General features: G+C 34.7%; 1 protein-coding gene across 3 annotated transcripts in view; it reads right to left on the bottom strand.

Annotated features, from left to right (window-relative positions):
• Positions 1–16956, bottom strand: part of VWDE (von Willebrand factor D and EGF domains) — a 70793-nt gene that overhangs the window by 25305 nt on the left and 28532 nt on the right. For all 3 annotated transcript variants that reach the window (XM_082693303.1, XM_082693304.1, XM_082693305.1), the window contains exons 8-15: positions 14881–15098; positions 14559–14632; positions 12700–12970; positions 9909–10117; positions 8814–9775; positions 5445–5581; positions 1797–1952; positions 1586–1690 (exon numbers count right to left, since the gene is read on the bottom strand). In XM_082693303.1, coding sequence (XP_082549429.1) covers positions 1586–1690; positions 1797–1952; positions 5445–5581; positions 8814–9775; positions 9909–10117; positions 12700–12970; positions 14559–14632; positions 14881–15098 — 2132 coding nt within the window. The remainder of the gene's footprint in view (positions 1–1585; positions 1691–1796; positions 1953–5444; positions 5582–8813; positions 9776–9908; positions 10118–12699; positions 12971–14558; positions 14633–14880; positions 15099–16956) is intronic.

The following is a 16956-nucleotide window of genomic DNA, read 5'->3' as shown; positions in this document are numbered from 1 at the left end:
ACAATTAAGATGTCATTATAGTTAGTGTTTAGGAAAAAAAATGTACATAGAAAGGAAATACCATATATGTTGGTGATTTCAGTGAAAGCATATAATAAGTCTATTCTGGTTAGGAAACATTTTTTCATATATCCTCATCATAAATGTATGTTAGAAAACAAATCATTTTCTTTTGTGCAATTTGCGTATGGAATTGATCAATAAGGAGGGAATAAGAAAATATATATGTAGATTTATCTTTGTGTAGAATTAGTTTATAAATAACAAGGAAGAAAACCTGTGTTTTCTTCTTGTTTTTTCTTTGTTTTGTTTTGTTTTTACTGCTAACTCAGGCTGGAAATGCTCTATTAATAAAGAAATGAAACAATTTTTCCCCTGCTCATCTTACTGAAACACATTAGTTTCTAACGATTTTCCCTTGCTCTAGGAGCCCACTATGTTCTCTGAATATGGCAAAACTGAACAAGAACTATGATATAATTATCCACATTTGACAATGGATATCCTTATACAAAATAATAGAGAAGCTGATCTGCAAAGAAATAACATTAAATGTAGCAATCATTTTCAACCCGAGAAAAAGACCAAATTTTGTTCAGCATATATAAACTTTGCATATTTGACAAAAATCTCTTCTGATGTCACTTAGAACACAATACAAAAAATAAAAACAAAATAGCCCCAACAATATAAAACAATTGTGAATTATAACATTTTAAAAGTATTTCTTATAAGACATGTGGAAATGGAATATTTAAGGGAAAGTAAGAATCAAACAACTTTTCAGAAACAGAAACTTCTTATTGATAACATCTAGTTGCTAATCTCAGGGGAAGAAAGATCTAAAACTTAAAATAATACTTTAAATTTTTATCTACATAAATATTATTTTATATGCTTCTCAGTTTTGAAGAGCCAAGTAATATTAGATCCCTGGCATCTATTACATCAGTAGCTGGCCTATGAGAAAGATCTGTTGATAAACCAACAGACTGCAGCTAAATGAGGAGGGTGTGGCTGTGAGGATTCAGCTCTGGCTGGGCTCTTCCGTAATTCCTTCAGTGGTAGAGATTTGCGAGGTCCAATGAATTTAGTTGCCACAAAACAACAGCAACAACAACAACAACAACAAACAAAACCCAAAACAAAAAACCTCCTTATAAAAGTGCTAGCCTTATACATTTTACAAGCTCCATCCTGCACGCCTCTAGTTACAAAGAAGATTAGGTAACTGTGGAGAGACATCTTACTGGAAAATCATTATTACTATTTCAGAAGGAATATATGTAAGAGTTAAAATTCAATCTGAACCTCCTTTCTTTTTTTTTTTAAGGAATTTTTTTAAGGAATAAACACTTGCCATTTCAAAACATACAAGGTAGAAACCTTCTCCTTGCCATTTCAACAACAGTTATGGGCAGAATAACAATTTTAGTTAACTGTATATAAACTTGAGAAAGGCTTTTCTCCATTAGTATTTCTGATATGAAGGTGAAAAAACTAATATGCCATTAATATGCCAATAGCATGGGAAATGAAAATACCAACTGTGTAAATGTGAAAATAAGTGGAAAAAAATGCATACCTTTATAGTACATGAGTCCTTCCCATAGAGACCACAAACTTGACAAGCCCCATCATATATGATCATTATTTTGGGATTACTGAACTTATAACCATCATTAGATACCTGTAAGATATAGTTTTATAATCAGAAGATCTATTCTAAATGTAGCTTCATAAATTCATTATGAAATTTTAATATATAAAATTTACTTATGTCTTTTCTCTTTTACCTTTAATTGCCACTTTGCAATTGGTTTCTCCCCCATCAGATTTATGGTATCAGACTGTTGAACATCAGGGGGCAGCTGACAATCAATGGTTCTGCTATTTTGAAAAACAGTATTCGTGTAGACAGCTTTTCCAAGGACCCATTTACTGTTATTATACTAAAGGCATAATGAGAAGGCAATTAACCTCTGTTTAATTATAGAAACTCCTTGCTAGTGAATTACATATAATCAAAAGATAAATTTTAAAATGCATGGCTGGTATAATGGAATATATAATGAAGTAATAAAAGTGACATCAACATTGAATTTTATCCAGAATAATGAAAACCATATACACTTTAATTTGATGTAAACTGCTTCTGACACCTCATGCATTTCTTGTGAGTTCAAATGAAAGAAGTTACCAATATCAGTCACACATAATGAATCACCATGCCATGAGTTTTGTAGCAAGAGGAAACACATTTGACTACATAACTGGCCAACAGTGGATTGATTTCCTACCCAGGAAGTCATTTCTCCTGCAAAAGCTCCTAACCTTCTCCTGCAACTTGAAATTGTTCTTTCTGTCTGGTTCCCAGAGCCCTCTCATGTTCTTATATGACCCATCTTCCTGACTACATGTAACCACTCCAGGGGTGGATCTAAGTTGAGCTAATGTTTTGATTACTTGGACTATTTTAACTTTGTCCCGGGGGTACGTTGGACCAGTCTGCTTCTGGTGGCTTGAGGTGCAAGACACAAAGTTATGGAGCTATGGGCAGCTGTTGTTTTTCACTACGTGGAGAAAGCCAGTATCTAATGAAAGGGAAAAATGAAGCCCACAGAGAAAAAAAGAACTGAGATAGATAACTACACACACATACAAATGCAGACATACTGAGTTTTCATGTGTTCAAGTCCCAAATTCAAGTTATTCCCGAGAAGTCGGCAATTACATTCTAATCCTGACTCCGTGAAAAACATACTGTCCTCATAATAAGTACCATTTTTGCTCAAGGCAGTTTGGATAAATTTACGTAACTGAAAACTTAATTCTAACCAGTTCACCCTACTTAATAACTCAGTAGCAAATCATACTTAATCTATATTAAGGGATTACTTTTCAGTATTAAAATGCATTGGTGCCTAAACAAGAAAAGCCAGAGTAATTTTCTGGGTCCTGCTAACTACATAGAAAACTAAAAAGCCATATTTTATTAACAATATTTTGATTTAATTTTTTTTTAATTTATGACTGTAGAATGCTTTCAATTGCTCAGAAATGGGCAAGGAGCATGTTGATGCTGCCATACTGAGGGTCAGTAGGAGATGGAAAAGAAGGCAAGAACATGTGGTCATCTGCAGCCAGCAGAAACTATCTTGTTAAATACTGATGACTGACAGAGTAGGTCACAGTAGAACCACGTTTAAGGGGATGTGTAGAGTCTGGCCCTACAGACAGGTCAGTTCGGTGGTCCCTCCCTATGGAGGGCGACTGACAATGTCTCCGGGTCGTCATGATAAGGACACTTAGATGGATACAGGACTTTGTGTATTGAACGAGATTTCATACAGACATCATTTCCAGCCACATTTAGAGAAGCCTACCCCAAATAAGGAATAAAGAGAGTTCTATTTACTTTCCATTCATCAATATTTTGTGAGTTTCTATAGGTGCTGAGGACTTTCTGATGAAAAAGATCACAGAGGAAAAGACAGACAAAATAATTTTAATATTATTGTAACCAAGACTCAAATAAAGCTTAATGAGAGAGAAAGAAGCCACTGAGTCTAGCAGTCACGGGAGGCTTCTCCTCCTGAAAGTAGAAGAGACTGCTCTTCGGACACAGGGAGCAGAAATGGAGAGAGTGGTATTCAATTTGTTTGGAGGGAATAGCAAGTGAAATGCGGGGATGCGAGAGACAGCATGAGATTTTAGTAGAGCATATCCAGGAGGTTCAAGTTTGCAAAAATAGACAAGAGCTGGATCACAAAGGGCCATTCATTTTTAGGATAGCTATTTGGATTTAATCCTCTAAGTATTTTAAAATTGGATTCTGTAAAGTCCTGGTCTGGGGGCAGGGAGTGAAAGAAAGGATTGGGTGGGTGCTTGCATCTCTAGATAAAGACTTGTTGAAAATTACTACTGCAAAAGTAGAAAAGAACATCTATAATATGCTACCTCTCATGTGAAAAAAAGGGATTTATCTGTTCCTTTGTGCAAAAGAAAGGCAGTAAGAATAAACCAGAGAAGAGTGAAAGTGGATACTTTCAGGGGATAGATGGGAATGGGATGGAAAGAAAGGGTAATGGACAGAATGGTAGAGATGATAAAACAGTGACATTTCTCTGTGTGTACCTTTCGTATGGTGCAAACCCTCAGAACCATGAGAGTATTTTGTATACGTTCCAAATAAGTACATAACTAAAATCAACCAGAGGGCAGAGGATATTCAAAGTAGAATACAAACATTAAAAAAAAATCATATTACAAATGAAATATATAAATATCCTGAACAGGGTGCTAAAGAAAATAGCTAAGCTAAGTAAGTTTGGTTTGGGCTAGTGAACATCAATATTTCTTTCTGTAGTTCTGTATAGCATGTTAGAAAATTTCATAGTGTGCTCTTTCTCAAATGTTTAGGCGAAAAAAAGGTAGTATGAGAATAAATATCACAGCAAATAATATATCTGAAAGTAAGTACAAAGTGTACTTTCTCTTTCTTGGCAAATCACTTAATGGTAGTGTGATATATGATTTATTCTGCCACAAACAATATAATGTCTACTCTCTTGAGTAATACTAAGTGAACAAAATTATACATATATTCCATTTTCTATTGTATGTCTTATTATTTCATTAGGATTAAAATATTTCATGGTTATTTAGAAAAGCTCTACTCAAAAATCTGGAAATAAGCATATTTTTCTTGTATAAATATTTGATAAAGACAGATACGAAAGTTATTTCCTCCTTAAATTCTCAATCTCAGGATCCCATTTGGCTTTAGCAATTTAGAAAAAAAGTAAAAAGAATGCTAAAATGTCATTTGCTGTCTTCAGTTTTCAGCTTATCCAAGTAGGTGCTTTCAAAGAATTTCCCTTAAAATAAAAATCCACTTGAATAAAGAAAAGGAAGACCATATAAATAATCATCAAAATAAGGTGTAATCTGATATACCAGTGTTCAAACTGAGTGATCATGTCCATTATTTATGGCCTAAAGAAAGAAAAAGGGATAAAGAAAAAAAGGGCTAAGTGCAATTATTCTTCAACTTTTTGTTTTGTAAAGGGAACTGTTCATATCCCTGTGCCCCTTAAGCCACACAGGCTGACTTGGATAAAAATGATCTCTATTCTTTATGGTTTTACATTTTAATAAATACAGAAGCTTCCATATCAAGCTTAATATTATTTTAATTTTTTATTATAACTAGAATAATGAACCAATACTGCAATAAAAATTATATAAAATAGTTTAATAGAGTTAACAAATAAGGAAGAAGTTTTAAGGTCAAGCAATTCAACCATTTTTCTATTGAGCGCTCTGTGGCTATGACATCCATTGGAATTATGTTATTAATGGACAGAACAAATTAATTCAGGATAAAATTAATCTGAATAAATCATAAACTTGATTGTTTTTCAACACTATAATTAACATACCTGCAGTTTAGTAACTTCACATTTAATTGAAGGTGATTCTTTGAAGCCTTGACCAAACACTCTCACTGTCATACAATTATATTTTCGAATATTACAGAATCCAGCATTCTCGAGTTCTATAATTTCAGGAGCCCTGTCTTTGGACAGAATGATAAAACAAAATGTACAAATTTTCTTTAATTCCAGAAAAATAAACTAATTATTTTCAAGGTCCAAGTTAAAAGCATATGGAAAATATATTCTGAACTCTACTCTAAATATTAGTACATTAAACAAATATATATATGTATATCTATGTATGTATGTACTTTATTTTATTTTGCTTTATTTATTTATTTAAAGGGCTTTTTTGTTTTTGTGGTTTTTTTTAATTTGTCAGAGAGAGAGAGAGCCTGAGCGAGCACAGGCAGGCAGAGAGGCAAGCAGAGGCAGAGGGAGAAGCAGGCTCCCGGCCAAGCAAAGAGCCCGATGTGGGTCTCGATCCCAGGACGAGGTAGGATCATGACCTGAGCCGAAGGCAGCTGCTTAACCAACTGAGCCACCCAGGCATCCCTGTATGTATGTATTTTAAAGATATTATTTATTGACAGAGAGAGTACAAGCAGGGGAGTGGCAGGGAGAGGGAGCAGGAGGCTCCCTGCTGAGCAGGAAGCCCAACCAGGGGCTCCATCCCAGGTCCCAGGATCATGACTCTTAACCTACTAAGCCACCCAGGCACCCCTGAACTATTAAATATTAAGAGAAATCTGGTGTTAAGTGTGACCCACCATTAAAGCAATAAAAATAGCATTAAAGATACTACCAGTGCCTAAATATACAGGTTTAATTAATGTTTTAATAATGTTTAATACCAATTATTTACAAGCATTAAGAAATTGCTACTACAATGGCTTGTGTTTTGTTCTTGCCATTTTGGTCTGTGCCATAGAAATGGGTTATACCAAAAATAGGGGTAGGGGTGTCTGGGTGGCTGAGTGGGTTAAAGCCTCTGCCTTCAGCTCAGGTCATGATCTCAGGGTCCTGGGATTGAGACCCACATCGGGCTCTCTGCTCAGCAGGGAGCCTGCTTTCCCCCTCTCTCTCTGCTTGCTGCTCTGCCTACTTGTGATCTCTCTCTGTCAGATAAATAAATAAAATCCCTAAAAAAAAAAAAACTTAAAAAATACCTTTGTAATAAAACAGTGTAATTAGCAATATGTTAAAATTTAATGAGTTAAAATTTAAAAATTCTTAAACAGTATAAGAGTTATCAAAATTTCATGAAAATGTTACTATGTTCTTATGTATTATTGCTATCCTATATGCCACCACAATCTTAGGTGTACTTTCAATCACTGGAAAAAAAAATTTCTCCTAGCCATCAGAGTTAACTGATCATCATATTTTTATATATCTGATTCTGGTCTCGGTAAGACGATACACTATCTGTATCAGCAAGATCTGGCTGTCAAAATAGATAAATGCTGCATATAAAAGTAACAGTTCTCTAAGTACTGGCAAAATATAAGTGAATATAACTTTACTAGCAATGGAATATAAGATCATAAATTATGTGCTCAGAACACTAAAATATTTGTGAAAATTAAAAATATATATTTGCTAGTTTATTCTTTCATATTCAACAAATGTTTACTGAGCATTTTTTTTTCTGATGTTATTCTAGGCACCAGGGATATATGAACAGAATAAAGCTCCTGCCTTCTTATAACTTACATTCTAATATAGGAGGACAAAAAATAAACAAGTGAAAAATAAAGTATATTGCATAAATGTTTTCAAGACTATGAAGAAAACATATATTAAATATTGTAGGGACATAAAGACTATGGGGTGTGTGAAGGAAACTACTTTATTTTGAATGACCATGGAAGATGTCTCAAATAATGACATTTGAAGAGAGAAGAGAAGGAAGTCCATCACAAAGATAGATGTTGGAAGAATGCTTCAGTGAGAGGGAAAGTACATGCAAAGGTCCTGAGGTTGGAGCAGGTTTGGCCTCGTTGAGAAACAGCAAAGCAACCATTTAATAACACTGGAGGGCCGTGGAGAGAATGACAGATGAAATTCAGTGAGAGAGGAAGCTCCAACTGCATTGGGTCTTCTAGACCATGGTAGGTTTTACTTGGAAGGAAAAGGAGAGCCATGAGAGGGATTTAAGCAGGAGTACTATAATTCCACTACCATTTCAAAGGGATCACTTTAGCTGCTGTATGGAGAATAAATTTTGAGAAATATAATAATAAATAAAATAAAAATAAATAATAAATAAATAATTAAATAAATAATGAATAAAATATAATAAATAAATAATAAATAATAAATAAAAATACAATAATATAATAATAAATAATAAATTTTTGAGAAATAATAATAATAATAATAATCCAGATGAGAAATAAAGGTGGCTTGGACTAAGTTGTAGCTGGGGAAGAGATGAAAGTTGTTGAAGCTAGAGTCAGATTTGCTACTAATGGATTAAGCCTGAGCATGGAAAAAAAAAAAGATGAAGAGTCAAAATGACTGCAAGTTTTTCATGTGAACAGTCAGAGGAGTGAAGTTTGTATTTACTGAGATGGCAAAGTCTCTCAGATAGAAGGGTGGGATGGTGGGGGTAGAAGGAAAATCTGGAATTGCTGGTTTAATGGCTAATGAAATCAAAATAATTTTTTTTTAAAGATTTTGTTTATTTATTTGAGAGAGAGAACAAGAGCAGGGGGGTTGGGCAAAGGCAGAGGAAGAAGCAGGCTCCCCGCTGAGCAGGAAGCCCAATGCCCACGCTGGTTGGATCACAGGGTCAATACTGTGTTCATGACTTGAGCTGGACAGATGCTTAACTGAATGAGCTACCCAGGTGCCCCACAAATTGATATTTAAAAATTTCTTTCTCTTACATATTGGGATATAATAGTTTGTACCATGTAGGTGGATTAGAGAAAAAAAATTAAGGAAACTGGCATAATTAGCAGAATATTAGAAACACAGTATCCAAAAAATACTAAATTTGAGTTCTAGAAAAAAATGATTATTCTCTACAACAGAAGGGACGAACTGCATGCAAAGACCCTGAGGTCAAGAGAACTTGGCATTACAGAAACCAAAGTGGGTAGAGTGAAATGAGTGAGGGTTTTAGTTGTAGGAGATGAGTTTGAAGAGGTACAGCCTGCCCTATAGGCTATTATAAGTACCACAGCTTTTATCTAAGATGAGATGCTTTGGAAGAATTATGACTGTATCGATTAGTTAATTGGGGTTCTTTTCCCTAAATAATCTGAATAAACCCTGTTAAGATACTGAAAGTAAAAAAAAGAACAAAGAATTTCTATAACCCAATAGCATATGCAATATCAAAGCTGTAGAGTTCTCACTCACCATGTGAATCACTGCAGTCATAAGAACTAAAGCCTGGGGAGCATGCGCATCCCCATTCCACACACTGCCCATTGCCACTGCATAAACTGGGGCATCTGAGGACCTCGAGAATGTCTTCAACTGACTTGCTGTATTCTGTGCTGTATTTCCCCTCTTCCAAAATTCTCTTTTCACATTCATTTTCTAAAAGAGCCACACCTGCTTCTGCCCAGCTAAGATCATCTTTTAGGAGAACATCTTTAACACACATATCTATAGCAGTGTCTAGGCTCTTGCCCAGAAAGGCGAGACAGTGTCTTCCTATGCTAGAGTTGGCAAGAGTCTGCTGGCAGAGCGCCAAAGTGCCGTGTTCGGTGAGACCAGAGGGTGTGGGCCACGTAGGGACAAACTCCTGGTGGACATCCTCAATATGGTCCTCAGGGAAGAAATAAGCAAATTCTTCTAGGTTGCTTTGGCTAAGACTTTGGAAAGCAAACATGGGAAGAAACTCGTAAAAGTTTTGCCGTTTCCATCTGTTTTGTGGATCCCGCCTCATCTCCTGGCTGTGGCTACCCTCGCCCCGTGTATGTTTCCCATCGTCCAGAGTTTTTGGTGCCTCTTGTTTTTCATTTCCAGGATGTTTTTGTAAATGTAATTCCAGTTTGGTTAGGTTCACATGCTTTTCTTCTTGAGGAAGGAAGTTCAAATTATTTTCTTCTCCAGATGTAGACCCATCTATCCCTCTGATAAGAGCTTCTGAATTAATATACTCAGAGGTGACATCTAGTTCTGGTATCAAGAAAGAGAATCTGACATGTTTGAGATCTCTGCAACCTGAAACAATCTCTTGTTGAGAAGCACTGTCCAGACGATTGGAAGGATATAAAGAATTAGTGTCCGATGAGCAGCTACAATAAGACAGTTTTCCAGGTGAAGGTGGAGAAACTGGCATTGTGTCAAACATGCTTTTCCCTGGCAAAATCCTTCCAGAAAAGAATAATAAATTGCATAAGAACATTTTTTCTCAGTAACATGTTGCCAAAAAAAAAAAAAAAAAAAAAGAGTATTGTGTCTCCACTAAACACAATAACAAATGAAAACAGTTTACTTTCTTACCTCCATTCATTAATAAAAGCAACACAATTATCAAAAGTTAGATCAATTTTTATCCCATTTTTATTATGGAAATCATTTTCTGGGTTTTCATCAAAGGTGCCACAAAGCCCCAAAGTGTTTCTATAGTCTAGGCTAGGGGCTCTGATGGTTAAACTCATGCCCCATTCACTAAGATCAGCACGGATAAATGCTCCAGAAGAAAACCAGACCTGAAATACAGAAATAAGAGATGCTTAAGCAATATTCAATATGGATTAAGAAAAAAAAAACTATTATTTGAGAAGAGACAAATTCATTTAATTCCTTCAATATAAAGAGAGAACAGAATACTGATTTTCTTCAGATTACAATTTTCCTTTTAATGCTCTGTGTCAAATCAATGGTTTTTGCACTTTGCTGACTTGAAATCTGATCTCTATATTGACTCTTGTATTGCAAAATATTGTTCAAACCTCTTTCTTTTTAAACTAAGGTGGGGTATTTTATACAATCAAAACAGCTATAAATGTTGAGGATTATGTTTACCAAGTAAGCCTCTGATAATAATTAAGTATGGAACTAGACTGCCAAGTAATTAATTTACACAGATAAATGTTAAGTCCAGAGGAATACATGTTCCTGTGGCTAATCAACATTCTCATCTTCACAGTAGGCAAACAGAATCATAAGCCAAATTATAAACAGGGCATACCTGGGGAGTCTGAATGAGAGCAAGGGGTTTGTCAAATTATCTCAATAGCCTGTGTCATCCATGATCCTCCTCACAGGCCTACCGCTGCTCCCAGATCAGGGACCTGAATGTTGAGAAATGCTCTCTTCTAAAGTCACTGAAGATACACCATATATGTTTGTTCATCTGACTCTTTCTCCTTTAATTTTTTTAAATTTAAAAATGGCATTTTTTTCTCTGTATAAAAATCTTAAGTGCTCACTCCCCAAAATTATTTTAAAAGCAAACAAACCTTATGTTACCATTCAATCTGAGCTAGTTCATGTTAAGATTTTGGTGCCGATTTTTCTAAAACTGTTCCTATATGCCATTAATATCTTTGCCTGCCAATTAATACAATTGGCTCCAAAATTTTCATGACTAGACAATGTTCTATTGTGTGACATCACTTTTCTTAGGGTTTTGGTTAAACTACAAGATCCATCATTGATTAACTGTAACTTTTCCATCTTAGAAGGAGAGATACAATGAACACTATCAGGACTCTGAATATACTTATTACGGTAAATTTTCAGAAGTAAAATTTCTTGAAAAATGACATGCGTAGGTTGTGTGCATGCATAATATAGCTATGTCCTTTGGAAAGACTGTAGATACTATTTTCTATTCTTACCAACATTGTATGAGATGTTTAATCTGCATTTCTTTGATTGCTAATGAGGTCATGGTTTTCATATTTTTATTGGTTATTTATACTTTTGGATATATTTATCAGTTTTCTTTTGTCAATTGCCTGTGTATATTGTTTGCTCATTTTAATCAGAGTGCTGATTGTTAGTGATGTATAAGAGTGTTTTCTAGGGGCACCTGGCTGGCCCAGTCAGTAGCGCCATGTGACTCTTGATCTTAGGATTATGAATTCAAGACCCACGTTGGGTGTAGAGTTTCTTAAACAAACAAACAAACAAACAAAAAGACAGGAAGATAGAAAAATACTTTCAAAAAGCAGTGTTTTCTATATTAACTGTATATTTTATATGTAGAAAATATTTTCCCAGTTTTTCATTTGCACTTTGGTTTTTAAGGATAGAATTTAAATACATAACATTATGTTTAAAAATTCTTGTTTACCTCAATGTTATAAGAAACAGTCACCTGTATTTTGTACTACTTTCATTTAAATTTGAATCTTATTCACTTGGAATATACTTTTTTGGAAGATGAAAGGAAAATGACATTATAATATAAATAGCTTATACACACAAACTATTATTTTAAAATATTAATGATCTCTAATCTTTTCCATGTATCTACCAGCTTATTCCTGAGACAGAACCACCTGTACTCATTTCAAAAACTGGCTAACTACTCCTGGAGACTTTTTTTTTAAGATTTTACTTATTTGACAGAGAGAGACACAGCAAGATAGGGAACACAAGCAGGGGGAGTGGGAGAAGGAGAACAGGCTTTCTGCTGAGCAGGGAGCTTGATATGGGGCTTGATCCCAGAACCCCGGGACCATGACCTGAGCTGAAGGCAGATCCTTAACTGACTGAACCACCCAGGCACCCCCCGAATACTTATTCTTTTTTTTTTTTTTTAAAGATTTTATTTATCTATTTGACAGAGACTACAATTAGGCAGAGAGGCAGGCAGAGAGAGAGGAGGAAGCAGGCTCTCTGAGGAGCAGAGAGCCCGATGCGGGGCTTGATCCCAGGACCCTGAGATCATGACCTGAGTCGAAGGCAGAGGCTTTAACCCACTGAGACACCCAGGCGCCCCCTGAATACTTATTCTTAATTACGTGTAATATACTATTTATTCAGCACTGTCAAAAATAATTTATAGGAATAACCCACCAAGTTACTACACTGAAATCTTAAAGTAAGGCTGGTTAGATTTGATGAAGTATTAACTATGCTGCATCTATTTGTGTGTACTAAGCCAAAAAAAGAAAAAAAGTTATTCCTTCTAAGAACAGTATTAGTTGTCAAAAAGCTATTTCTGGAGGAAAACTAATGTTAAAATATGATAGTTCCTATAGAGATGAAAAGAAGTTCAGATTTTAATCCAAAATCTATAGGAAAAAGAGGACAAATACTTTTAAAAAATCATACATACTGTGACTTTTCTTCCTAAGTAGGATTCACTTATCTTGATATTGCTGGTTACATCTTGGCTCTTTACAGATAAATATGGCTGTGATTCATGTAGCTGACCACTGCACATATCAAAAGTAACAACATCACCTTCTTCTTTGGCAACAAACCCACAGTTACACGACACAGGATAGTGAAGGCTTCCACAGTCCCACTGGCGTACATGGACTTCAAAATCACGTGACACACTCTTATAAAGCACAAATGTTCCAGTTTTGAAATTATCATATACCCTATGGTTAACAAAAATCAACTGCATTAAGAACTGTACAAAATACCACAATACGTTATAAGCAAAAAATGTGTGTTCAATTTATTTATCCACATTCAATGTATTTTGATACAAGAATGAAAAATCCATATATCTAATAGCTTCATATTAGTTTATTTTTTTGATTTACTTATTTATTTGAGAAAGAGAGAGCATGCACATGCATGTGGGAGGGGGAAGAGGGAGAGAATCTCAAGTAAACTCCCCCCAGAGTGTGGAGCCCTATGTGAGTTGATCCCACCACCCCGAGATCAGGACCAAAGACCAAATAAAGAGTCCGACTCTTGACCGACTGAGCCACCGAGACACCACTACTTCGTGTTAGTTTAGAGCACTGAATGAAACACAGAAGTGACAAACACCTAATCCTATGACTTGTTTCTTCCTTTTTCCTATCACTTTGGTCAACACTGCTAAAGCCTTCTCCTCCTGTCCCTGCTACAGTTTTCTTCATAGCACCCATGTTCCTCAGATACACTTTGTATTTTATTTATCAACTGTGCATATCTCTTTACCTATGCAAAAGTGAGCTGCATGACAGCAGGAGATGTCTGTTTTATGAACTGCCATACCCCCAGCATTGAGAACAGGGTTTGTCACTTGTTGCACAATTAATCTTATTGAATTATAACTAACTGAATTAATCCCCACTATGTTTTCTAGAGGTTTTTCCACTAAAACTTCTAAGATTTTTATTGTAACCATAAAGGAATCTTGCACGTGGGATCAATTTCTACAACTTTTCAATAATTGCTCAAACTTTTTGATTATCATTTGTGATGGAGTTCTGTATTTATTTGCCCATACTGAATAATTTTACTGACTTTGATCACATTAAAATTTTTAAAAAGAATAAATTATCTTACCTTACATGATGAAGACAATTTTGACTCAACAAAAAGTTGTTCTTATAATTTTCTTTAGGGGCATCTTAAAATCATATATTCCCCAGAACAGTATAACTGAGTTTAAATCCTCATATGCAGATATTAATAGCAAGATAGCTTAGATTACTTTTTGATCATTTTGCCCTTTTACTTGCATTCCAGGAGCAGATATCCAGGTATTCATGATGGCTACAATAGTTTTCCCCTGAGTATCCTTGTCATGAAATAGAAATACTCAGTTTTTAAAAAAAAATTATAATGCATTCGCCTAATCATCTCACCTAAACCTTAAGGATTATTTCAGTATCATGTGGAGATACAATACAGTAAATATCTCTAGAGCCTAGAATTTAACCACTATTAAAGATAATGAAATCAAGTTAAAATGACTATTTGTATTTGTAAGAATCTTCATTTTTACTAATTCATCCTCATAACTAAATTGTATACTTATCAAGAGCCAAATTTGAAGGCAAAAAAACTCCACACAAATAAATTAGTATTTTGAAACAAGCCAGTGATATCCATACATGCCTTCCTATCTAATCTTTCAGTGAATAGGATGAAGAAACAATGAAATAGGAAGATGTTTAAAAGAAAACAAAAGCAAAATCCAAAAGAACAAAATCTACTAAAAGAAAAAAAAAACTTTCAGGAAATTACCTGCCATCAAATGTAATTATATGTGGGTCAGTAAATGAATAGCAGTAAGCAGTTGGGACATCCTTTACTTTGATCTTAAAAGCAAAGACATTTTTGGTAAATATTATCATTAATTGTATTTAGTGATACACAATAAATTGCTTAGCAATCTCAATGACTTTGTCATTACTGTTTTTACCACAGTTATTGAAATTGACTCATTTAAAAATGGAAAAAGCTTATTAAACAATTTTGAAAAGAAAAGTTTATAAGATGTACTGATCAAATAAATTTATCTTTTTTAAAGCTCCAATTGTAAAAGTAGTTTTTGTAATTTGTCAACCTGGATACTGTCTGGAACGTAGCTATTCCATAGGAAATCCTCATGCACTATAGGTTCCACAACAATGTTTGTCACTCTGTCCCCATCTCGAGAAAAATCTGTCACAGCCGTGTAGTACACCAAAGCATGGCTACATGATCCGTTAGCACAGGAAGATGTCTGGTGAAGGTCCACATGACAGGAAGACAGCGCCAAATTTAAACCTTGCTGTTCATTACCTATTTTGTGAAAAAATACATTGACTTTTTTTTAAAGGAAATATACCAACCAAAGCATGTAACAACTTGATTAACATGGAACACTGAATTGAGAGATTATTCCTCTTTCCTCTTGTTTAAAAATATAGTTGTAATTTTGTCTAAATAAAAACAAAGCTACTGAACCCTAGCCAATCTTTACAATGAATTAATCAACTTCAATATATACATATATATGTACATACACAGTACTATTTTCAAAAATGCTATATATCCATATGTACCTACATAAAATTCAAAAGCAGTATAGAAAATGTATTGTGTTTGGGGCACCTGGGTGGCTCAGTGGGTTAAGCCTCTGCCTTTGGCTCAGATCATGGTCTCAGGGTCCTAGGATCAAGCCTCGTGTCGGGCTCTCTGCTCAGTGGGGATCCTCCTTCCCCCTCTCTCTGCCTGCCTCTCTGCCTACTTGTGATCTCTGTCTGTCAAATAAATAAATAAAATCTTTAAAAAAAAAAAAAAAGAAAATGTATTGTGTTTCTGAAAGAAAAATCATGATTCCACCACCAAGAAACATAATGTAATGTTCTTTCTGCCTAAGAATTTTGCCTTCGGTCCTGATATGTCTGTGACATTTCACAGTGTTTGCACTCATGTCCTATCCATTGTTGAGTGATAGCAACGATTATTGGTATAGATGATTATTGGATCATCATCTTAAAAATATAAATGTTAACATAAATTAAGTAATTCCACATCGGTAATAAACTCTCAATTCCTTTTTGTCTCTCAAATGTCCCAATATATTCAGAACCTTGAGATGCTCCCTTTCCTATGGAACAAAGAACAAAAAATAATAATTTAGAAAGAAAATGGTAAGAGAAGAGGAAAAAAGGAACTTCTGTGAAGTACAACTAAACAACTAAACAAAAAGGATAGATTGCTCCAAAAACCAGCAAAAAGGGAAGTTTGCTCTCATATCTAATTAATGATTACAAAATCCTTTTGAGATCCAGAAAAAAGCAGCAGTTGTTAAAAATTTCTATCTTCTTTTCTTCACACATAATTTTAAGGTATAAAATTATATTGGTCTGATATAGAACACTGTACTGGACTACAGATTCCTGAGAAAGAAAAAAAAAGTTCTTTATGCATTTTCCCCCCTAGAAATACATACTGCTCCTATACACATAAAAATTAACAAAAACATCTAAACCCTTAGCCAGCTCCCTAAGGTGATCATGGAATACATCTGGCTTGGATATAGCCCCTGACATCATTTCCTCAGTCTATGGTGTGAAGGCCAAGTATTGTTCTCTGTAAGCCTATAATAAAGCAGCATAGTCATTGTAGAAATACATTAGGAGAGACCAACTTGTTCTCTATGGAAGTAGACACACTTAAAAAAGATAAGGTGAGACATATCCAAAATGAAATCCAGAAATTCTTCTCCAGAAAAAAAGGAAATTATTTTTAATTGACAGATAATAGGAACATGCAAACTTTGAAAATGTAAAAACATATTGCTTTTCTATTATTATAATGCTTGTCTTGTTGAAAGAATTGAGAGCACACAAATATAACTCAAAGTAAACTTGCAACTGGAGAAAATCTTTGGCTAACACAATTGGAAAATACCAGTAACATCTTCCTCTTCCTATTCGTCCCCGTAAACTGTAGCAAAATTTACAAAATATGCTTTTCACAGGTTGTCTGAAGTAGAATTATGTCAAATGGTGTGAGAAAGGGTTTAATTTCATATTTCTCTGCTGAATTTCAAAATACAGTACTGCTCATGGTGTTCCTAGAAATCTAAATATGTAGCAGGGTATGACCTCAGCCTGCTTATTGTCAGCTGCCTGGAGATAGCCTCTCTCGA

This window comes from Mustela nivalis (assembly GCF_964662115.1).
Source record: "Mustela nivalis genome assembly, chromosome: 12".
NCBI lineage: Eukaryota > Metazoa > Chordata > Mammalia > Carnivora > Mustelidae > Mustela > Mustela nivalis.
Note: the sequence above shows the minus strand (reverse complement) of the source record. Positions and strands in the feature narration are given on the sequence as shown.